Source organism: Odocoileus virginianus, chromosome 20 (assembly GCF_023699985.2).
Source record: "Odocoileus virginianus isolate 20LAN1187 ecotype Illinois chromosome 20, Ovbor_1.2, whole genome shotgun sequence".
Lineage (NCBI taxonomy): Eukaryota > Metazoa > Chordata > Mammalia > Artiodactyla > Cervidae > Odocoileus > Odocoileus virginianus.
In genome coordinates, this window is record NC_069693.1 from 7,656,616 (window position 1) to 7,680,716 (window position 24,101).

The following is a 24,101-nucleotide window of genomic DNA, read 5'->3' on the forward strand; positions in this document are numbered from 1 at the left end:
AGTTCAGGGGCTCCCCTGAGAAGTTCAATGAAAGAAAGCAGTTCCTGTCTTGACTCCTGGTGGGGGCTTCACTACCACACAGGGTCTTTCTTTACCTCTCATCAGCAAGGCCATGGTCAAAAGTCACAGCCCCCAAACCAACTCTTGTCATCTTACAAGAATGGTATCATCACCATCTTTCATCTAGAAGCTGTAAGTTCAAAATATGGTAGGTCTCATCATGTGAGCCTTACCCATGATCTGCAACCTCAAGGTGCAAGAAGAGGAGGTCTGTTTGTTCCACCAGAACTGCCTCTGGACCCTGGAGGTGTTCCAAGATGGCTGAGAGTGCCTCCAGAGTTGCCCATTTAACTAGTTAGTACTCAGTTTATTAGCTCTCAAACCTAAACACACACAAGCCCAAGCTGGGAAACAAATGTATACAATCTAATCAAGTCACCCCTAAACAGAAAGCAAAGCCCAGACTGATCAGATACCCATGTAGTGTGCTTTGATCACCTTAGAAATGCCTTTCTCATGACCTAGAGCAGCTGTTTCCAACCTTTTTGGCATGGTGGGGGGTGGGGTGGGGGGCACACCAGTTCTGTGGAAGACAATCTTTCCATAGTCAAGGCGGGGGATGGTTCAAGTGGTAATGCAAGTGATGGGGAGCAGGAGGTGAAGCTCTGCCCACCTCCTGCTGCAGCAGCTTGGTTCCTAACAGGTCAAAGACTGGTACCAGTCGGGGGTCTGGGAGTTGCGGACCCCCTGCTCTAGGGGAAACCATCATTTTGGAAGGCAGGAGCCACATCTCCTACAATTCTGAACACACAATCTATGTATTCAATAAGCTGTTAACTGATTTCCCAAAGTTCTAAGTATTAAGAGTAAAATACTTTCCTTAAACGGGTCATTTCCTGTTGCTGTTGTGTTGTTCAATTGCTAAGTCACGCCCAACTCTTTTCAATCCCATGGACTGCAGCACACCAGGATTCCCTGTCCTTCACTATCTCCCAGGGTCTGCTCAAATTCCTGTCCATTGAGTCGGTGATGCTATCTAACCATTTCAGTCATTTCCTACCCGTGAGTAAAAGTACATTTTAAAATGCTATGTTCTCTCCTCTTTTCCCTGAACTTACTCTACAAATTCATGCTCTCCAAGATTGGCAAACGTGTATCCATGGTAGCCAAAAACATCTCCCGTAAAGAACTTGATGCTATTTTTGTGACAGATCTGGTCAACTTTCACTATGACGTCCCTGGAGCAGCAAGTCAGACATACCTGCAGAAGAAAAGAAAGTGGCTGCATGTGAGTTAGGCAGACCATGACTCACCGCCCAGATGTCTAAATAAACCTTAATGAACAGTCTCTCTGGGCATGTCTAAAGCCAGTTTCAAACTGGTACAACAAGTTCTTTGGATCCTCAGGTTAGAAGACAAAAGAACAGTTGCAGGTTTCAGTGTGCAGAAAATGTAAATCATCAAGACTGTCATTTCACCTTCTGCGACCAAAATGAAACATGTTGAGCTATTAAGTAACAGGCACTCAATGAATTTGTTTCCTTAAATCATGAACATACATAAACCACATTTCACAGTTTACATGAAAAGACAGTAATATAACTCAGAGTAAGTTATTTCTAAATCATTAAACTTTTTAAAGTCTGATTAAGCTACAGCAAGAAACAAAACCAGTTTTTAAAATTTACCCAAAGGTCATGTTTAAATACAAGGGCATTATCACCCCCCCTTCTTTTGACTGATGTGTGATGATACAGAAGATAAACAAGTCCTGTTGAGATTATTTTTCCACAGTTTTCGATGAGAAACTTAATCTGAATTTAAGGACAAAAGAAAAGGTTACAGCCCAAGTGACCTCCCATTCAGAGCTAAGACAATGAGCTGGTGATTCACTCAGGGGGATCACCAACATTGCTCTGGGGCCTCCAGGTCATGTTCCAGTAAGCTGAGGTATTGGAAATGGCTACGTTTTACTGCACAGGACACCATCTTTTCGGGAAAAGTTTTGTGATTGGGAGCAGGAAGACAACTTCTAAATCGCATATGTTTCCCTCTGAACGGAGAAAGTTGGAGAAGAAATTCCCAAAGGATGTTTTCATTTGATAACCCTCTTTGCTGCTGTCTGGGAGCCTGAACACTGATATATCACTCACAGAGAAACGTGTGTCACCACTGCCATTCAGAGGATGCAGCCACCCTGGGAGAAAGCAAATCTAGAAGATAAGACAGGTGCAGCTGAACATGCAAACTGCCTGAACGGAGCTCTGCAGTCAAAAGTGAGTGTGAAAACCTATGAGGACCAGTCAAACATGGCTCAAACAAGTCACGCTTGCCCCGTGAACATGCCTTATATTAATACAAGCAACAACCGCTTGTTTCAGTTCTAACAAAGCTTTAGTGGCTAGAAGTTCAAGGACACCTAGAGTAAACCAAATGTGGTTGCTATGGACAAAGAAATGAAGGATGACATATGTCCAAATGGAAAAATGTTCCAATACCTGGATTTACAAAACAGAGTGAAAAAAAATCTTAAAGGGACAAAACGCATAGATGAACCATCCTTTGAGGCCCACATTTGAATACATGCACGTATGAGATACAACGGCATGGAAACCAGCCCCAAATCCTAACCTCTCATGTAATGGGTCTTTCATTGAAAAACCAAGCAGATCATCTCTGACTGTTACATGGTTATCCAACATTTATTAAGCTTTCCCAGGGCGGAGGAAACTATGTCTAAAAGGTCATGTAGACACTGAAGCAGAATTTCACTTATCCTTTCACCTCTGCAGAGATTTGGCAGTGAAATCAAATGAGGTCGGATATGCTTCATTTGGCTTATGACTACAGTGATTCTGTCTAGTTATCCATGGCAACATGGTCAAAGTGGCTGTGTGGAAAAAAGAGATATAGACAGACCAAGATCAGGTGTGCTCTTTTTAAAGACAAAATACAGACTGGAGTTTGATATTTCTAACAAAAAAATGACTCTGCTACAGAAATTAATCACCAACTTGTTAAGTTTTCGGAAGAAAACATTTGCAGTGAAATGTATTAAAGCTGTGTGCAATGATTCTGGAAGGAAGACAGAACACCAATGATGAAAGCTGATCGTGGGGGAAATATGCTGAAAGAAGAAACCAAAAGGCAGCAGCTCACAAGCACCTAAAGCAGATTCAACAGCTTGGGTCTGCCTACCCCACACACTCAGTAAACTAAGGCCAAACACTAATGAGGCATATACGCACTAAAGTAATATAAGAATTCACCCAACTAGGGCAACAGCTTGGGTTGCCCAAAAACCTGGTTCAGGTTTCTCCTTAAGATAGTACAGAAAAACCCGAACCAACTTTTTGGCCCACCCAATATTAAAAGCGAAGAACAGAACAGCCTACAAACTATATCGGGAAAAAGCTCAGATTTGAGAGTCTAATACCCCAGGGGACCTAATATACATACAACTAGTGCTTAATTCCTACAGCAGATTTTACATTCTCTATGAAACTTACAGCATCAAACTGGGTGAAAAACGACTCCGGTTTCTTTTCTATATTCTCAGTGTCCACCTTCACATCCACCATGGGGTTGAGATTCTGTGCTCGCTCCAAAGAGGCTTCAGCCCTGTTTCGGCCAACAGACCCAGTACGGATCAAGAACTGGGCTCCGGGGTCTTCTGGAGATACCTGGGAAGGAATTTTTTTTTTAATATTTGAATTTGGCAGGAAATAACAAATGAACTTGTCAATTTTATTTTTTTAATTCTTTAATGAATTTGTTACAGTGTAGCCTGTTTTATGTTTTGGTTTTTTGGCTAAGAGCATGTGGGATCTTAGCTTCTGGACCAAGGACTGAACTCCCTGCATTGGAAAGCAAAGTCATAACTACTGGACCGCCGGGGAAGTTCCCCAGAGCTTTTCCATTTTAAAGAGTAACTAAAATATCTACCATCTAATTGTATTATGACTGTTTCTTTAGGAATTTGTCCAATGCAGATTCCCTATACTCCTTCCTCCTGAGGCTTTAAAACAGACATTTAACTTTTTTTTTCTTTTTTAAACTGGGCATTGATGGTTAAAGAGCACCCCCTTGTGTTTATAATGAAAATTCACTCTAAAGAAAAAAGTCTATACTTATTTTTTTGCTTTCTTAATTTTTAACTGCCAACAAAATGACATAATCATGAATACTAAGAATTGACCAAAAATACCTACCATGTGCCCAACTCAAAGCATTCATAGAAAGACATAAGTTGCTTAAAAGATGCAGTCCCTGCCTACAAGTGGTTTCAAATCAAACCGATGCAAAAATCAGACACAATTAAGAATGCTGGAAACGAACTCTTAAATTCAATTAAAGCTCAGAAAGGAGGCAAGATGAGCAGAGGTTGGAACAGAGGGACAATTTCATTCGGAAGGCTGGACATCACCAGAAGAGAGCCTCAAAGACAGATAATATAATCCCCTGATAGCCACTAAGTAGGATTAGATTCCACTGTTCAAAATGCATTTCTTCACACATCAAACGTCTAACTTAATCATTCACCTCCATGGATGACTGCACCACCTTCACCAAGCCTGGGCTCAGTAAAGGAAATCCTGCTCTCCTGTCAACTATGCACAGCACACACTGTCCCTACGATCTTCCTCCAAGTATACGGGGCTGGTCCTCCTCCCGCTTCAGGCCAGCTATCTAACAGTACCCGTGACCCATCCCGGGATCTCACAACACAGACAGATTGTACATCATAGCGGTTTCTGGAATAATTAAGCTTGGATTCAAATCTGTGACTCAAATTCTGGCTCAAGGACTTAAATGTATGATTTTGAGCAAATATGAAGAAATCCCATGTAAAACGAGGGCCTTACTAGAAGCAATGGACTTACCCAACACTCTACCGAGGTTACCTGGGTCATCTGGGCCTTACTCCTTGGCCTCTCAGCTCCCAGTTCTCCTTCCCTCTCACCGGACACCCCAGTCTCCATAAGGGCCCTCTATATGGGCAGCTGTCTTCAAGATTCCATTTCAGAATCACTCATTTTTTTACTCTATGTAGCTCCATAAACCAACTCCATAACTTTTAGTATCTACCAAAGTCTACTGTTGTTTCTCAAATTGCTTTTACTGATACAGACTGCCTCCCGATCCATTTGAGTCTTACGTTAAACTGTCCATCAGACATTTCCTGCTGTAGATCCCAGGGGCCAATCACATGTGATTCCTACATTTGTTGTCTTTGTTGATGAGCCCACCAGTCACCCATCCAGTCACCAGAGCCAGAAACCTGGTCTTCGTATCTTCGACATTTCCTTGATAGCAGCCACCAGGTGACAGGACTAAGCAGGTGGGCTCTGCCAGGAGTCAGGGCCTGGGTTCTGGTGCTCTCACTAACTACTGTGACCTTGGGTGGGCCATGCTTCACCTCCTTTCCTTCCGTTTTCTTATGTGTAAAATAGGGATGATAATCCCTCCATCTGAGAATTATCTGGAGGACTAAATGACACACTACACCTACCGCTCTAGGCCCAGTGTGCAGCACCTCCAGTCCATGGCAGCGGCTGTGGTTACTCCTTGCTTCCCCACACAGAATCCACCCGACCCTACCACCTAAGCACCTCTCACCTCTAGGTGCTTCTCGCCATCTCTATCATCACTGCATTCCTCAGACTCTTTCCAACTCCCCCTAAACTACTGAGGCAGCCTTCTAAGTAGTCTTCTGTCCCATACCTTGTGCCATCCAGTCTACACGGTATCAGTGGTCTACACAAAGCCCAAAGCTCAGGTCACCCCTTGCCCATCTGAAACTCTCCATTGACTCCGCACCACCTGCGGAAGTAAGCAAAGGCTTATAGCGGAGCCTACCAGCGGGCCCTTCATGACTTGGACCTCACCTGCAATCTGCACCCTCACCCCCATCCCTTGGGCTTCACACTCTACAAATACCAAACTGCTTGTTATTTTTGATTCTACCAAGCTGTGCTAATGTCCCCTGCCTAAAACACAGCCCCTCCAACCTTGAAAATTCTCTACTTGTTTTTTAAGACTCAGTTTAGCACTCTGGGAAGCCTTTTATGTCTCCCTGACACAACCTGAGTCAGGGAGCCTTCTCTGGTTTCTGGAAAAAAACTGAGAATGGGAAACAAATCCCGTGTATCCCTCCCTTCCCCCCACCTACCTGCACCACATGGCATGTGGGATCTTAGTTCCCCGACCAGGGATGGAACCTGCACCCAGGATCTTAACCACCAGACCACCAGGGAAGTCCCTCTTTTGGATTTTTCTATTGCCCCTACCTAGAATACTCCAAGGTGGCCAGCAGGTGTTCTTGGATGTGTGCTGATGTTAAGTGAAATGAAAAACTCTAAGGGGCAGGAATGAACATCTTCATTTTACAGATGTACAAGCTGTCTCTGGGAGGTTGCCCAGCTTCAGAAGGTGTGACATGAGCCCAAGTCTGCATGATTCCGAAGTTTTTGAATCATGCAGCACTCTCTCCCCGGGATGTCTGTAGTCAGGGACAAAAGCTCAAGCAAACAGCAAAAGGCAGAACCACTGAGGAGTGCTCGTGAACTATGAAATTTATGAGATGGGCATCGGGCTGGGTAAGCTGACTGGGACCAGGTTACATGAAGCCAGTGCTTCTCAACCCTCCCTGACTTTTAGACTCACCCGGAGAACTTTTATTCTTAAATAACTACCTGAATATTCCACAGCACAGATGGGACTGAGAACCACGTGTTAGGCTTTTGAAAACCAGTGAGAGGAGCAAGGCCTTGCAGCGGAAGGCAAGCAGAAAGCACCACCAGTCCTTGCACTGCAGAGGTAAGGGGTGACTCCGACACTGCGTGGCATTCGTCCCCAGGCTGAGGCGGTGAAAGAAGCAGGTCACATGCCCTCAGTGTTCTCTCCTCGGTCCCCAGGCTCAGATTACACAACCAAATGAAGACGCTCTCATCCCACTGCCACTTTGTTTTTCCACACCAAGGACCTCCAAGTTTTGGAACCATCCTTCCCTGGGTCTCCATTCTTACCCTCTCTTGTTCAGTTGCTCAGTTGTGTCCAACTCTCTGCAACCCCAGGGGACTGCAGCACACCAGGCTTCCCTGTCCTTCACTATCACCCTCTCTACCCAAGACAATTCTTCTGGGCGAGGTGTTCCTGCCACTAGGGGGCACTGTGGTGCCAATCACCCTTCAAGGGAGATGGTAACTCCACTTTACAGACAAGCAAGCTCAGAGAGGAGATGGGAGTCTCCACTGGCGGACCTCGTGACATGGTGCAGGTGAATTCAAATCCTGCGTTGGCACTCAGTCTCCATGGCTACAGTGTCATTAACGCCAGCCCTCCTCTTTCACAGCCCTGAAGGGGCAAGCAGGAACACACGCAATCTCCATGTGTTTATACTGAGGGGTGGAGACTGTGAAAGACAGCGATATGGTGACAGCGCATCTCACCTGCTCGTGATCCAGCATGGTCAGTCCTTTCACTCCAGCCAGGATGAGATTCTTGGCGATTTCAGCCCCGAGTCCCTTCATGCCGACAAGAAGCACCCGAGAGGCCCGCAGCCTAAAAGGCAGACATTGTTAACAGGATGAGAGAGAACAGTGGAAGTACATCGCATCACTGAAGAACAAAACAAGACAAAGACAGGGAAGTAACCTTGGTTTTCATTGAATGAACTTAAGCACCAAGACCTCAGATCTTAGAAAAGAGACAGGCTCCACTCTATCCCGCAGAGAACAACTTATTCAACAACTGTTTATGGAGCACCTACAATGCCAAGCACCCCTCTAAGGTATGGAAATACAGCAGTGAAGAAACAGACACAATCCCTGCCCTCTCAGAGCTTGTATTTTGTAGAGACGGACAAAGAGAGACACATAACATGTCAAAAAGTGATGAAAATCAAGCGTGATGTGGATCAGTTATGGACCATGCTACTTTTGTCAGCCTGATCATGAAGGCCATTCCACAGAGGTACTGAGCAAAAATTAAAATGAAATGAAGGACAAGCACACAGGTAGTATTTGGGAGAAAAACGTGCCAGGGAGAGACAACGGCCAAAAACAGCCAAGTGCGAAAGAGAAATGCGTGGCCTGTTCCAGGAACAGGAAGGCAGAGAGAGAGGCTAAACAGCAGAGAGCCAAAGGAAGAATGACAGATGAGGCTGCAGAGAGAACCAGGGGCCACATCATGAAGGCTCTTACAAAGGCACTGTCAGGACGCTGGACTTTATACAAGATGGAAAGTCATGGGGTGGGGTAGGTGGCGGGGTTAGAAGAGTGTCACAGTTGAGAGGATGACGGCTTGGACTAGTGTGACAGCAAAAGAGAAGGTGAGAAGGGGCACTATTTAAGCTATCACACACAAGGTGGCATGAAAGAGGGTGCATCTGGGAAGTGTTTATATCATTCTAAGTCTGTAGGGTGACAGAAGAGGAAGCTTAAAAAGAAAGTAATCAGAGGCTGGGCTATATCCCAGAAATCTGGACTTAACTCCGAGGTCAGCAGAAAGCAGCAGAGGTCCACAATCCCTTATGTGAAATGCCTGAACCAAAAGTGTTTCAGAATCAGAATTTTTCCAATTGGAAAAAGGAAATAAAGAGTTTGCATCATGAAAAATCCCATCAGGGTCTTACAGGTCTTAGCACCTTATAATCAAACCCATTAATATTTCTGCAGCAAATCTATTTTATTCACACTGACAAGGATGAGTAAGAACTAAGAACAGTCTCATATAAATTCAGGGTCTGCTGGCCAATGAGTCTGCTCCTAGTTTAGGAAATGAGTCCCATTCTCACATAGTACCACTACTAGGGAGAACATGCAGAAATTCTTTTCCAAAAATGGTTCTAATAATTATGGACACTTGCATGTCATCAGGCTAGAAATCTTGAATGGGAATGAGGGCTGATAAAATGAAGTACTGCACTGATTCTTGATGCTAGCAGATTTGGGATTTCCTTCAATGGTATGATCAAAGGGTAAAATCGGGAGGAGGGAAAGAACACTGACAATATTTCCCTCAGAGGCATATGCCCAGTTCCCAGCTTGTTCATTATTGGTTTTCTACACTGCCCTGCCACTACCAACCACACCCGAGCAGAGAGGAGCCTTTCAAGCAACAATTCCACTTAACCAGAGTAATTGGGCAAAGGGCTTATGACATACAAGCAAGATAAATAACACAGATGCTAGCAGTGAGGGGGGTCTCTTATCAAAGGTTGAGAGCATCACACCAGCAGAGGGAAGGAGGAAAGAGGCTATGCGTCTTTCCAGAGGCACTCCAATCCCTCCAGAAACAACACAGATAATAAATAAGCAATGCTTCCAAAGAGGATATTGTACACAGATCAAACCTTTGACAACAGACAGGCTGAGCAGCCATGCATTTTTCAGCTGTACCTTCCAGGTCTCTGCTGTCACTGTCCTTCATCTCCCTTCATCTGGCCCGACACTGCTGCACCTGGAATCCCAGGTTCCATGGTCCCTCCTAGTCTAAGTGATGGTCTTTTCTGGTTTGACTGCTCCATTACGCCAAGGATATAGCTAGACTGGCCCTGCTTGCTTCTGGGAAATCTATACCTCCAAACCCACTAACTTCTCAGGCTCTGTTCTCCTTGCTGTTCCTTCAGCAACAGGCAGGGCCCAGCACCAATGCCCTTCAGGGTGAAGACTTGGGTTTGAATTCTGGCTCTGCCACTTCCTAACTGATGACCCAAGCAAACTGACCCATCTCTCTGAACCTCATTCCATTCATCTGTAAAAGGAGATACCCATTCTGACTTTATGTCATTAAATCTCCTCGAAGACCTGGTCAAATGTGTGCAAAACCACCTAATGTAGGCCCAGCCAACTACCAGATGCTGAGTAAAAGTTACCTGAACATCTCTTCAATCTCCACTGCCTTACTTACAAAAAGGATCAGTGATCGATTTGGTTCTGATTAAAAAAAAAAAAAAAATCTGACGGAGAAAAAAAATTTAAGCTGGCATTTAAATCCATTCAGTCTTGGCTCTCTCCCATTTCCGCCACCTTATCTTCCACTACTACCAGCTTCCTCCCAAACCTGCCTTCAGCTCCCCACCTGCAGACTTTAAATCACAGCACTGCACACGGCTGACTCGCGCACCCTGTCTTCCTCCCTCAGCCTCGTCAAGCCTTTCCTCCAGACTTCAAACCCCAACTCAGACACCATTTCCTTAAGAAGTCCTTATCACAACCGACTTAGGAGAGTGTCCCCTCTGAACTCTTCAAGCACCTGCTCCACACAAACGCCTCTGACAGAAATCCCATGGAGCCCACAGCCTCTCCAGGATCCCACCATCCTATAGAGCTCCATGGACTCTGACTGCTTGCGAGGTTTTTTTTATTCAACTGCCAACAACACTGAATATCACAGTATGTTTTTAATCCTTAACCATTCTAGGGCCCTGAGAGGACTGCTTATTTCTGGCTCAATTACATGAAAAGCACTTAAAATAGTACCTGGCACATAGTCAGCACTTAAAGAACGTCGGCTCTCATTACTCACTCTAAGGCAGCAATTCCCTTCTGGGAATCAAGCCTACAGAAATACTCAGGTGGGCCAAAACCAGGCACACTGATGTTCGCAGCAGCATCGGCCACCACCCTACCCTGGCCTCCGTTTCTCACTGGTAAAACCAGCCTCCCTGCTCCCATCCCTGCCCCCGACAAGCCACTGTCCCCATCTCAGGAAGAGAGAGCTCCGACACCAGATCATACCACTCTCCTGCTCAGTCCCTTCAATGGTTCCCAGGCAAGCTTGGTACTGCCAGCCCTGCCATCTCATCCTACTCTGGCCCTTGGTAATCGCCTACAGCCCGGCTGGCCGTTCTTGATCCTAGAAAGCGCCGCCACGTCGGTTCCCTCTGCTGGATTCTGGCATTAGCTCTTCTCTCTGCTTCTTCCCCTACCTCATCACATGACCTGTTCTTCAGGTCTCAGTTCAACTGTTTCCATCTTAGAGAGGTCCACACTGGCCACCTCATCCAAAACAGGTTCAGATCTGGAGTTATGCTATTTGTTCATATGTTCACTGCTCACTCCTCCATTAGAATGTAAGCAAGCTTTGGAAACTACAGTATCTCTAGCATCTACGATTGTGCTTGGAAATATATTACACTGTTAATCCAGTAAGTGTTACAGATACAGCAAAAGAAATCCCAGCAGAATTATATAAACCTGATAGATGGCAAAACAGCGCAAAAAAAAAAAAGAAAAAAAACAACAAAGAATAGTTAACACTCAGTGAACACTCACACCACCTGCCAACCATTGTTCTAAATTCTTCACGTGTATTATGTCATTTAACCCTCATGAGGATCTCAGGAGCTGGTACCTTATTATCCCTATTCTGTAGCTGAGAAAACAGGGACTAAGAGATGAACTAGCTGCTTACACAGTGGTTACACAGCTAAAAGTAACTGACAGAACTAGCTAATAGAGAAGGGCAACAATAAGGTAAGAGTGATTGAGATGGTGAGCTCAGAGGCCACGGCGTCCTGGTGCGCACCTGCTATGGAAAACAAAGTGAAGGGTCATTCAGTCGTGTCCAACTCTTTGCGAACCCATGGACTGTAGCCCGCCAGGCTCCTCTATCCATGGAATTCTCCAGGCCAGAATACTGGAGCGGGCAGCCGTTCCCTTCTCCAGAGGGTCTGCTCGGCCCGGGAACTGAACTTGGGCCTCACGCATTGCAGGTGGATTTAGCAGGGAAGCCCGTGAGGCAGTCATAAACAGAATGAAGTAACAGTGGTTAACACTTAGCGAACAGTTGCTGAGGAACTTCCCTGGCAGTTCAGTGGTTAAGAACCCACACTTCCAATGCAGGGGGCATGGGTTTGATCCCTGGTCAGAGAACGAAGATCCCACATGCCTCGCCATGGCACAGCCAAAAAAACCACCCAAAAACAGTTTTTGAATGCCAAGCACTGTTCTAAGCAACTCATGTGTATTAACTCTGCAAGGTTGTAGTATTATTGAAGGAGGAAACACAGAACAGGCTCCATCTTGAAAGCAGGACTCCATCCTGGGCCAGACTGTGGACTTTGAGCTCTATGCCCAGTATCTATGGAAACCATACCAATGGAAAACCAGACCCCAGGCATGGAAGAGCCCTAGGGCTCGTATCTAGACTCTCATCTCCTAAAAGAATACCCTAATTATCTGTGTAACCAAATAGAATCATAAATTCTACTACACTTATTGGGGTATGACCACAGGCCTGTTGCTAACTCTCCACTGCTAACTACCTAGGCTTAAAGCATACGAATCATGGGTTAACTTTGATTGTATCTTTCTTTTCCTTTGTTCAAACTAGTTTCAGGGAATTTGGGGAGGTGGCTTTGGGCACATACACTTAGGGTATATAAGGTTTTCACTAAAACTGGCCAGGTCCTTGGCTAAGAGGAGACTCTGACTTTGCCTTGGGCCCACAGGTATAATACACTGCACTCCTAAAATAAATAAATAAATAAACTGCACTCCACTATCTGCATTGTCCTTCTCAGTGAGTTTATTTCCTAGAACGCGTGGCTACAACATTATTAGTCTCATTTTACAGATAAAGGAAGCTGAGAGTAACAGACAAAACAATGCTGCCCTGCCATCGTCACGTCCATGCCCCTAATTCCTGGGGTCCATGAATAAATTACATAATGTGACAAAAGGAATTTTGCCGGTGTGATCAAATTAAGCATTGGGGGTGGGGGAGCAGAGGTAATTATCCTGGATTTTCCAGGTGGGTCCAAATAATCACAAGGGTCCTTTAGAGAGGGAGACAGAAGGGTCTGAGGTGGTGAGATGATGACAAAAGCAGGGGCTTTGCTCAGAGAAGAGAGGCCTGAAGATGCTATAGAGATGAAGGAAGGAGCCACAAGTCAAGAAATGCAGGTGACTTCCAGACATTAGAAAAATCAAGCAAACAAATTCTTCCCAGAGCCTCCATAGAAAGCACAGCCCTGCCAACACCTTGATTTTCATTTAGCCCAGGGAAACAGATTCCAAACTTCTGACCTCCAGAATTTGGGCTGTTGTAAGCCACTAAATTTGTGGTAATCATTACAGCTGCCAACAGGAAACTAACCCATTGAGGCATGGAGTTCTCAGGGACCTTGCTGAAGATAAAACAGCTACTCAACAGGCATTATTTTGTCTGCCACTCTCAGCTTCCTTTATCTGTAAAATGAGACTAATACTACTACTGACCTTGCAGGATTAATACACATAAGTTGTTTAGAACAGTGCTTGGCATTCAAAAACTGTGTTTTGGGGGTGGTTTTTTTTGGCCATGCCGCGGCGAGGCAAGTGGGATCTTAGCAAAGCAGATATCAACTTGTGCATTACTGCTCCAGAGTATGCTTGTAAAGTTATATGCCTCTCAGGACTTCCCTAGTGGTCCAGTGGTTAAGACTCCACACTTCCAAAACAGGAGGTGCAGGTTCAATTTCTGGTCTGAGGGCTAAGAGTCCATGTGACTTGGGGCCAAAAATCAAAACATTAAAAAAAAAAAAAACACCAAAACATAAAAGAGCAACAATATTGTAAAAAATTCAATAAAGACTTTAAAAACAGTCCACGTAAGAAAATCTTGGGAAAAAAATCTATAAGGTTATACACCTCTCTACAGCAAATAAACGTAAAGTCACATCATGACATATTGTGTACAGTTTATCTAACAATAACAGTAGTTACTATCCACAGAGGGCTCACAGGGTACGAGGCACTGAGCTAGATATGTACATACAGTGCCTCACTGAAACCTTGATTATGGTTCACCATCTTTCTCTCTCAGAAAGCACACACACTCTAAATGTTGCATACAGTTTCTCTCCCTAAAAGGCAAGGTGGCTCCATGGGCCCCAGCATGGGCCATTATGTTTCCATAGGAAAGGATTCATGCCTACCTTGAGAAAGGAGAAAACTGAGGTTCAGCAAAGATGTCCAAGCTCTCACAGCTAACGGGTGCCCAGCACTGGGGATCCAAATTCAGTTTTAACCGAGATCTGTGCTTTTCTTTCCCTCTCTCAACGTCTCCCCCATGCTGCCTTGCATACCGTTGTTCAGTCGTGTCTGACTTTGTGACCCCATGGACTGCAGCACTCCAGGCTTCCCTATCCTTCACCATCTCCCAGAGCTTGCTCAAACTCGTGTCCACTGAGTTGGTTGCCATCCAACCAACTCGTCCTCTGTCATCCCCTTCTCCCTCTGCCTTCAATCTTTCCAAGCACAAGGGTCTTTTCTAAAGAGGATAAAGTAGGTTCTAAATAAATATTTGTGGATTCACTCCCCTCTAACTTCTGCCATAGAAATACCTTTTAAATTTCTGGGAAGGAAGGAACCAATCTTTATACCACAATTTGAATTCACAAGACATACTGCAAAGTAAGTCAAGCCAATGAATTTCACTCATGATTAAAAATTCTGAAGTCTACCAAATTCACATTCAAACCACGTTTATTGAGAGTCTAATGCAAAAATCTTGTATAGGATTATTTCCAGTAGTGCAAACACACAGTCCCCAAGGACAGGCAGAACTTTAGCATATCTAAGGAACAGAGAGGTTCAAGGACGGACAGCTTGAATGGAGCAAGCCAGGAGATGCAGGCAAGGAGAGAGGCAGGGCAAGAAAGACTTAAAAGATGTGGGCACTCGGAAAATCACTGGGAAGGCTTTGAGAAGGAATGTTAAGAGGTTTGCTTGTTTGTTTTTCATTTAAATCAGTTTGACTACTAAGTGGAGAATGGATTATAAGGAATCAAGAGTGGAACATGGAGACCAAGGAGGAACTGTGGAAGTGATTTGAGATGATGGGTATAATGAAAAAAGGCAGATGAGATAAAACTTGCGCATGTAAATCCACGGCTGATTCATGTCAATGTATGGCAAAAACCACTAAAAACATAAACAATAAAATCCTTTGGAATTTAAAAAAAAAATAAATAAAAACCAAGGGAAAAAAAAAAAGAATGGTGATGGGACATCCACTCCTGCCTTCAGCACTTGGCATGTGCCCCAGGACAGTCACATTAATCCATTCTTATCAAAATGTTCAAATTCCTATTTGTATCAGTTATTATAAAAATAAAGACATAAAAGTTTACTAAAAAAAAAAGAGAGAGAGAGAGATAAACCTTGAAGCAGAGCCCTGAGGACTTCCCAGTAGACTGGATGGAAGACAGAGAGGAGAGAGATGAATAAAGAGCTCCTAGGTTTCTGGTCAGTGCAACCAGATAAATGATGGGACCACTTGGCAGATTTGACCATTTTCTGCTTCTAAAAATACTTCTTTTTTTCACTTAACAGTACAGTTGCTGCTGTTGTTTAGTTGCTAAGTCATATACAACTCTTTGTGACCCCATGCCAGGCTCCTCTGTCCATGGGACTTCCCAGGCAAGAACACCGGAGTGGGTTGCCATGCCCTCCTCCAGGGGACATTCCCGACCCAGCGACAGAACTCAAGTCTCCTGCATTTCCTGCATTGGCAGGTGGATTCTTACTGCTGAGACACCAGGGAAGGCCGACAGTACAGTATTTGTCACTTAAATCTATGATCTTGCTCAGTCCTCCTGCCTATTCATTATACTTACTCAAATGTCTTGTCAGAATCTAAGATACAACTTAAGACTGTTCCCCACCTCAATCTGCTTGGGCAAACCTGCTCCTCCCACAGTCTAGCTCGTCCTTCTGGAGTTTCCTCGTATCCCACTGACACCTGCTGTATCTTATTTATCACAACCCATTTCCTATTTAGTTCCTTGTCTTTTGTTACTGTAACTTATATTTGTCAAATAATGGTAGTTAGAATTCACTGAATGCTTTCTGTGCATGGATTCTTCGTGCTTCATCTCATTTCTTTCTCAATTAAAATTTGGCCGCACTGCACGGCATGTGGGATTTTAGTTCCCCAACCGGGGACTGACCCCAGGTCCTCCACAGTGAAAGCCAGGAGACCTAACCACTGGCCCACCAGGGAAGTCCCATCTTTCTCAAAAATCTTATAACGTAAATTCTGTTATTTTCATTTGATAAGTGAGAAAGCTGAAGCACAGAGAAGTTAAGAAATGTACCCCAGGTTATATAACTAAGAAGTTCTGGATTCAAACTCAACTATTAACCACTAGAAAATGAATCCTTATCTGAAGCCACCAGGACTGGCCTCCAGTACAGGCTCAGTCACTTTCATGACAACTAGGTGCCCATGGAACCAGCTGAAGCGCTGTCTCAACAGCAGCTGTGCAGAATAATGAGTGTTTCAAAACAGCGAAGCTTTGGGGAGTCCGAATCCTGTAAGGTTAAAACTTCAACTTGAAGTCCTTAAAGATTTAGTCATACTCACCCCTCCTTTGTGCACATGTGGGACCTAAGGCCAAGGAACTGAACCCAGATTTCTGGACTTTCCAGGTCTTTGCAGTGTACAACCATTCCACCCACTCAACAAAGCACTGGGGATTTCACAGCGACCAGTCAAAACCCACATCTCAATTATCGGACATTTCAAAGCGCCTACCCTCACAGAGCTTATCGTCTACTTCTCTCTTCCCAGGCACCCTCCTTCCTCACCCTGAGACAGGGGATAAATGACCGCTGAGTGGAAGAAGAAACATTAGATGGGCCTCTGGCGTGAAACGCAGTGCAAAGACTACTGAAGCACACGGTCTGAGAACAACCAGGGCTGCCAGCTTCAACGCTCTCCTTTATGTTACTTTAGTTGAAAGAATGAGCCCCCAGGGTGGCAAAACAGCTATCATGGAAATGGCAGTGAACCTAAAGTTACCAGCTTAGACAGAAGTCCCACTTCTTCTATTTACTTGGTGCATGAACTTGGGAGAGCTGGCTCCCTTCCCTGAACCTCAACCTCAACTACAACATGGGCTGGGCACACACCAAGAACTGCAAACTCACAAGCTTAGAGGGGCCGGGCAGTGCCATCAGTGATTGAAGCAGAACTGATGGAGACGATGGTCACATAAGCTCTCTGTAAGACAGGCAGCCTCCACTTCGATCCAACCGATAAGGATGTCTGACCTTATTGTCTGTCTGACTTTAACTACGTTTCAAAAGACAGAAATCAGAAACTGTGACATACCCGTATGTGGAGAGCGTGGGGAGTGGTTGGGAGACAAATATTTTCCCAACCTCTCATTAAAAAATTCCAACATACAGAAAAATAGAGTTAACGTTTTGCCCTGTTGGCTTTACCCATGTGCTGACAAGACAGCACTTCACACCTCTAGCTTGCAGCTCCAAAAATATGATGTTCCCCTTCATAACCACGCTACTAGCACATCTAGAAAATAATTCCCCAAATTGTCTAACAGGACTGAATACTCAAAATAATTCCCGTATTGTCTAAAAGATGTTTTTTAGAGAAGTTTTCTTTTTGAACCAGGATCCAATTAGGGTCACACCTTGCATTTGGCTCCACCACTTTACTCTTAATTGAGAACAGTCCCACTGCTTGCTTTTTCCATGACACTGACTTCTGGAAGAGAACCAGCAGCTGTCTTGTAAAATGTCCCACATGCTGGACATCTCATCATTACCTCAATAGTGTCCTTTAACCTGTTTCCCTGTTCTCTAAAAATATGATTAGGGTAAAAGATATTTGGTAGGAAAACATCAAAGATGATGCATTGAGGTTCTTATTTCATCACATCAGAAGATACATTATTAAATATTTCTAAGTGAGGTCGATTTTATTCTTTCCATGCTCAAATTGTCCCAAATTTGGCCAAAATTTTAGAATTTTTAATGCTGGCAACTAATTTCAAAAAAATTAAAACACTGTATGAGAGATACACCCGAGTTTTTAGCCTCCAGACTGTATGTTCCCTGAAAAGGCATTTTTATTATGATTTCTCTCCCTTACAATTCTCTGACAACCCTGGTCCAACATGACACAAAGTCAGAGGCAAACCTGTAGCCAGAATGAAGGTGTCGATTCCCAGGCTGCTTTCTATCTCACAAAGTTACTCCAGTCTCCGAAGCTCTCCTATCCCACCTGGAGTTCCCTTAGAGACAAGTCACTTTGCTTTGTGGTGCTTCCTTCCTTTCTGAACAGAGGAGGAAACCACTGCCTTCCTTCTCCAAAGAGCTGCTATGAGACTCAAGAGCATTTTATCAACTCTGTAAGACTGTCTACAAATCTATAGCTTTCAAATGATAGGTAACTCCTTCCTTCCCCCAGGACCCTCAGCCAATCCTTTTCAGGTTCTCCACTGAGTTCAGTACATCTCCACTTCCTCAGAATAACTCCAACCTCCCAAGAATTCCTTACCCTGACTCTCATTTGCCCCTTAGGTCTTCTCTCCCTTAAGAGCCCCCATCCATCCTTTATTGTTCCTTAGATAAATCATTGGTTCCTAAGCCTCTGACAGCTCCCTCAATAATTCTAGTTTAATCCTTACCAACACTACATCACTTCAAATAAGATCTACCTACTGTTCCCAACCCCTTGGATCAACCCTTCCAGAACACCTAAGATTCGCGTCCCAATTCTTTTGGACCTTCTAACACTTCAATCCTTCAATCAGCAGACCCTAAGTTCAGTCCACCTCACCTATGTCTTCAGGCCCATTCTCGTTATCTAATTTTCAATCGTCTACTTCAGGTGCTTCCAACCCTCAGACCAATCCTTACTAATACCTCATGATGTACCCTCCTCCACAATCACAGAAGATTCCAAAATGAGTCTGAAGAAACCCCCACCTCACCCCCCACACACACACGCTCTCACCAAAAAATTCTAGAAGCTCTCACCCCTCAAACTAAATTCTCTTGACCTGCCTGCCTACCCAATCCTTCAATCAAGTAATTCTCCACTCTATACTCCCTCACATCACATAACCAGTCCCCATCACCCAGACCTCATCATTGAACTCAACCACTCTCATATTGCTACTTGTATGTCTAATAGACAGCTAAAACCTAAGTCCAAAAACGAACTCCCAATTCTTCCCACCACACCTCCAGTTTCCCCACCTCACTCAGTAAAGGCACTTCTATCTTTCCACTTGCTTAGGCCAAAAAACTTTGGAGGCATCCTTGAATTCTGCGTTTCACACGCCACACATTGAATCCTTCAGCAAAGCCTGTCCCCTCTACCTTCAAATTATAAGAATCTATATTTGACCCCTTCTCTAGAGTTCCAAGCCGTCACTACTTCCGTCTCAAGGGGATTACCGCAGCAACCTAAACAGAATCCTTCTTCCCACTTCTGCACACTTGAACAGAGAAGAGTGGTCCTTTTTGAACACAAAGCAGATCATACTACTCCTCTGCTCAAAACTCTCCAACAGGTTCCTCAACACTTAGTACTAAAAAGCTTCTCCTGATTTGGTTCCAGCCGCTTCTGTTGCTCTATTTTGCCAAGCACGCTCTGGCCTCCAGGATTTTGCTGTTCTCTGCGCTTTGAAGGTCCTTCGAGATGACCACCCGGCTCTTTGTCTCTTTCCTTGCATACAGAACTGAGGCTCAGTGTTACCTCTCAGATAACTCCCCTGGCCACCCTATCAAAGCAGCTCTCCCACTAACACAACACTGTAAAGCAACTATACTCCAGTAAAACAAAAGAAGAAAAAAAAACCAACAACAACAGTTTCCCTGGTGGCTCAGTGGTAAAGAATCTGCCTACCAATGAAGGAGACATGGATTCGATCCCTGATCCGGAAAGATTCTACATGCCACAGCGCAACTAAGTCTGTGCGCCACCACTAAGCCCTAAGTCTAGAGTCCAGGAGACACAACTGCTGAAGCCTGAGAACCCTAGAAGCACCGCTCTGCAACAAGAAAAGTCGCCACAATGAGAAGCCCACAGAGCAAGGGAGACCCAGCACAGCCAAAAATAAAAAAATTTTAAAAATAGCTCTTCCACCTCATCATCCTTTGTTGATCCTCTTTTCCCGCTTTATTTTTTCTCCCTGGCTCTTGCATTGCCCAATATTTTGCTGTTTCTTTAGGTTTACTGCCTTCCTCACAAGAATGTAGTCTCCACCTGGGCAAGGAGTCTGCCGAGTTAGTTCACTGACACCCGCTTAGTGCTTACAACGGTGTCTGTGGCAGGTGCTCAATAAATATCTGATCAAATTCGTCACCTCTTTGAAAGACTTCATCCCCTCTTGAAAACTACTCGCCCAAGACCAAGGCATGCCCAATCCTGTCCTCTCTGGAGGCATCCCCAAATCTACACATAAGCAGGTACTTCAGGTATCTTCAGGTACCTCCAGCGCCCCGAGACCCGCTGAGCCTCTCGGGATGCCCACTTGAAATAAAGTGCTCCAAAATTCCTCAAAAAGCAAAATAAAAACAAACAAACAAAACAACCCTCATTCTTTCAGACTGGCCCACCACTTAGAGGCCACAAGGATGAATGCAAGTTCGCATCTGTTTGGCTCGCCAGTCTCCCGCAGCGTCCAGACGAGACGAGGTTCCTGCTACCTATGAATGAATCAACTATGCGCCCCCACTTCACCGTTTCCAGACATTGCTCCCCCCAATTCCCTAAGTCCGCAACCCCGATACAAACCCCACCATCACTCCCTTCGGGCGTCGAGTCCCTAAACCTCCCCTTCGAGAGGCCGCCAACCCTCGGAACGACCCTCCCACCACCTGGGACGTTCCTGCTTCCCAAAAATTCTGAGGAAGCAGACCAACTCTACCCCTCCAGCCCTCTCAGGAGGGCGCCCACGCCTGACACGATTCCCGCCTCCTCTTTTCAAATGAAACCGTCCGGCTCCCAGAAGGCCGCCAACGCCTCAGGCCAGACGCCCCCTGCAGATCCTCAACTCCCCCGCCCCCCTCCAAGCCCCACCAGCCCAGACCGTTTCTGGGCCTCCAATCCCCAAAGACGGATCTGCCGGTCATACTGCGCCGCCTCCTCCTCGCTGATACCGCCGCCCGCCTCCTCCTTCTCCACCATGGCGCCGGCTCTAGCTGCCTGAGCTCTGCTCCGGCTCCCGGCAACCGCCAGCCGGCCCCACACGCCGCCAACCGCCGCCGGCCGCGCGCCCGGGAGGCGTTTGCGCCTGCGCCACGGACTGCGCCTGCGCAGTACCTTCTCCGGGCGCCCCACCCCCCACCCCGCCCCTGGAGTCGAAACCACGTGGACCTCCTTAGCCTCCAAGGCGGGCGGGACACAGCCAGTCACGTGACGGAGTCTGTGGCCAATCCTGGCCAAAAATCCCCGAGGCTTTTAGCCCCACGGGACTACCCAGGTGGTCGTTTGGAAAGGAAAGGAAAGTGAAGTCGCTCAATCGTGTCCGACTCTTTGCGACCCCATGGACCGAAGCATACCAGGCTCCTCCGTCCCTGGAAAGGCAAGGGTACAGCAGTGGGATGCCATTTCCTTCTCCAGAGGATCTTCCCGACCCGGGTCTCCCACATTGCAGGCAGACGCTTTACCGTCTGAGCCACCAGGAAAGCCAGGTGGTCGTTTATGTGGCTGTAAATTCAGCAAATATAATGAAATCTGCTGAGTCCTGGCAACGCGAGCCTTGTGAGAGTGGCGAGTAAAATAGACAAAGCCCTGACCTCATGGAGTTTACATTCTATTGAAGAGAGCCCAAAGAGGGGAAATGGGTTGGGGGGGGGCGGGGGAGTCAAGCCCTCAGTAAATGTTTTGGAGAAAAGTAAAACAAGATATGGGACTAGAGGGTGACAGGAGTGGCCAGAGAAGATCTCTCAGAAAAGGTGACATTGAGCAGAGAGCTGAAGGAGCAGCAATAACAAGCTATGTAGATAACTGGGAGATGGAGTATTTCTTGGGGTGGTGGGGCCAGCAGGTGCAAAAGCCCTGAAGCTGGCACATGTGACATATTTGAGGAGCTATGGAGAAGGGAGGACAGATGGAGCAGAGTGAGAGGGTGGCAAATGGCACAAGATTAAATCATAAAATGAAGCAGGTGGGAAATCACTAGGACCTTTTTTGTTTAGTCATTTCTGCCTGCAATGCAGGAGACTAGGGTTTGATTCCTGGGTCAGGAAGATCCCCTGGAAAAGGAAACGGCAACCCACTCCAGTATTCTTGCCTAGAGAATCCCATGGACAGAGAAGCCTGGTAGGTTACAGTCCATGGGGTCACAGAGTGGGACATGACTTAGCGACTAAACCACCACCACCAACCACTAAGTTGTGTCTGACTCTTTGCAACCCCAAGGAATGTAACCTACTAGTCTCCTCTGTCCATGGGATTTTCTAGTCAAGAATGCTGAAGTGGGTTGCCATTTCCTTCTCCAGGGGATCTTCCCAACCCAAGAATTGAACCTATGTCTCATGCATTGGCAGGCGGATTCTTTAGCACTGAGCCACCTAGAAAGCCCCATGTAGGACCTTATAGGCTAGTAATAGCTAATGTGTACTTAGGCAAAGTGCCTTTTTATTGCTCATTCTACAAATATTTATTAATAAATTGTCAACCACCAATCTTTGTGCTAGGGATAGAACAGTCAAAAAGAAAAAACAGTATCTGCCCTTTCATGGAGCTTAAACAGGCTTTATGTGGATTATTTCTCTAACCCTTGGAAGAGTAGATACATTCTTTAATATTCCCATTTCATAGCTGAGGAGTATGAGATCCAGCCAAGGTAAGTATTAGTGGCCCAAAGCCTGGGATTCAAACCCAGGCCCACATACTTCCTCAGGAAGTTATACTTCTGGTGGTACATTAAGCTCTTACTAAGTTCTTACTAAGTTCTCTGACCTAGTGGTAAAGAACCTGCCTGCCAATGCAGGAGACATAAGAGACATAGGATCAATCCCTGGGTCGGGAAAAATCCCTTGGAGGAAGGCATGGCAACCCACTCCAGTATTATTGCCTGGAGACTCCCATGGACAGAGGAGCTTGGCAGGCTGCTGTCCACTGGGTCTCAAAGAGACACAACTGAAGCAATGTAGCACATAGTCACACGCACACACATGTTCTATGACCTTGCCCAGTGAGGTACATTTTCTATGAACCTCAGAGATAGATACTTCTTCCCCTTTTGCAATATGACTCTGGGATTCAGAAGAGGCTAGCAATACCTACTGTGTTGGTTATGGTTATGGAACAAATTATATAAACATTTAAGAACTTACAACAACAGTACATATCTGTTATCTCTTAGAGTTTCTGTGAATCAGGAATTCAGGAGCAGTTTGGTGAGGCAGTTCTGGCTCAAGGGTTTTCATAAGGACGAAGTCAGATGGTAGCTGGGGCTACAACTTTCTGATGGCTTGGGCTGGGGGCAGATCTCCTTCCAAAATGACTCACTCACGTGGCTGGCGAGTTGATGTTGGCCGATAGCTGGGGACCTCAATTCCTCTCCCTCTGGGACTATCCACAAACCTGCTAGAGTGTCTTCATGACATACCGACTGGCATACCCCAGAGCAAGTGATCCTCAGAGCTTCTTTGAAAGTCACGCATTCTCACCAGTATGCTATTGGCCAGGTACTGGCCAGCTCTGTTCATTGCGGGAGGGGATTATACAAGGGTGTGAATACTAGAGGGCAGAGATCATTTGGGGACCATGATGGAGGCAAGTTACTCCATCGACTATGTGAAAATACGGTGAACAAAGGAAACAGACTTGCTCTGTGTGGTGCTGACACTCTAGTAGGGAGGACAGACAGTACTTCATCAAAGGCATTCTCTAATGCAACTACTCAACAAATATTTACCAAATCCCAACTATGTATTCAACTATGTGCCAGGCCCTGGGGATACAATCATCATGAACTTGGACACACTCCAGGGAATCCAGTGGTTAGGACTCCGCGCTTGCTGTCTGGGGAACTAAGATCCCACAAGCCTTGTGGTGTGGCAAAAAAAATTTAAAAATTTAGGGCTTCCCTGGTGGCTCAGTTGTAAAGAATCCACCTGCCAATGCAGGGGACACGGGTTCGAGCCTTGATCTGGGAAGATCCCACATGCATCGGTGTGACTAAGCCTGTTCACCACAACCTCTGAGCCTGTGCTCTAGAGGCTGAGAGCTGCAACTACTGAAGCCGCGCACTCTAGAGCCCATTCTCTGCAACAAGAGAAGCCACTGCAATGAGAAGCCCACTCACTATAACTAGAGTGACCCCGGCTCACTGCCTAGAG

The 24,101-nt window shown here is 45.6% G+C and overlaps 1 protein-coding gene across 3 annotated transcripts in view; it reads right to left on the reverse strand.

Annotated features, from left to right (window-relative positions):
* Nucleotides 1-24,101, reverse strand: part of SAE1 (SUMO1 activating enzyme subunit 1) — a 77,037-nt gene that overhangs the window by 40,814 nt on the left and 12,122 nt on the right. The window contains exons 1-4 of one of the 3 annotated variants that reach the window (XM_020898048.2): nucleotides 20,840-21,037; nucleotides 7,452-7,563; nucleotides 3,510-3,683; nucleotides 1,119-1,261 (exon numbers count right to left, since the gene is read on the reverse strand). In XM_020898048.2, coding sequence (XP_020753707.2) covers nucleotides 1,119-1,261; nucleotides 3,510-3,683; nucleotides 7,452-7,563; nucleotides 20,840-20,937 — 527 coding nt within the window. In that variant the 5' untranslated portion in view covers nucleotides 20,938-21,037. Of the gene's footprint in view, nucleotides 1-1,118; nucleotides 1,262-3,509; nucleotides 3,684-7,451; nucleotides 7,564-20,839; nucleotides 21,038-24,101 lie in introns of those variants that run through there. The other 2 variants (XM_020898044.2, XM_020898047.2) reach the window with 2 other exon arrangements.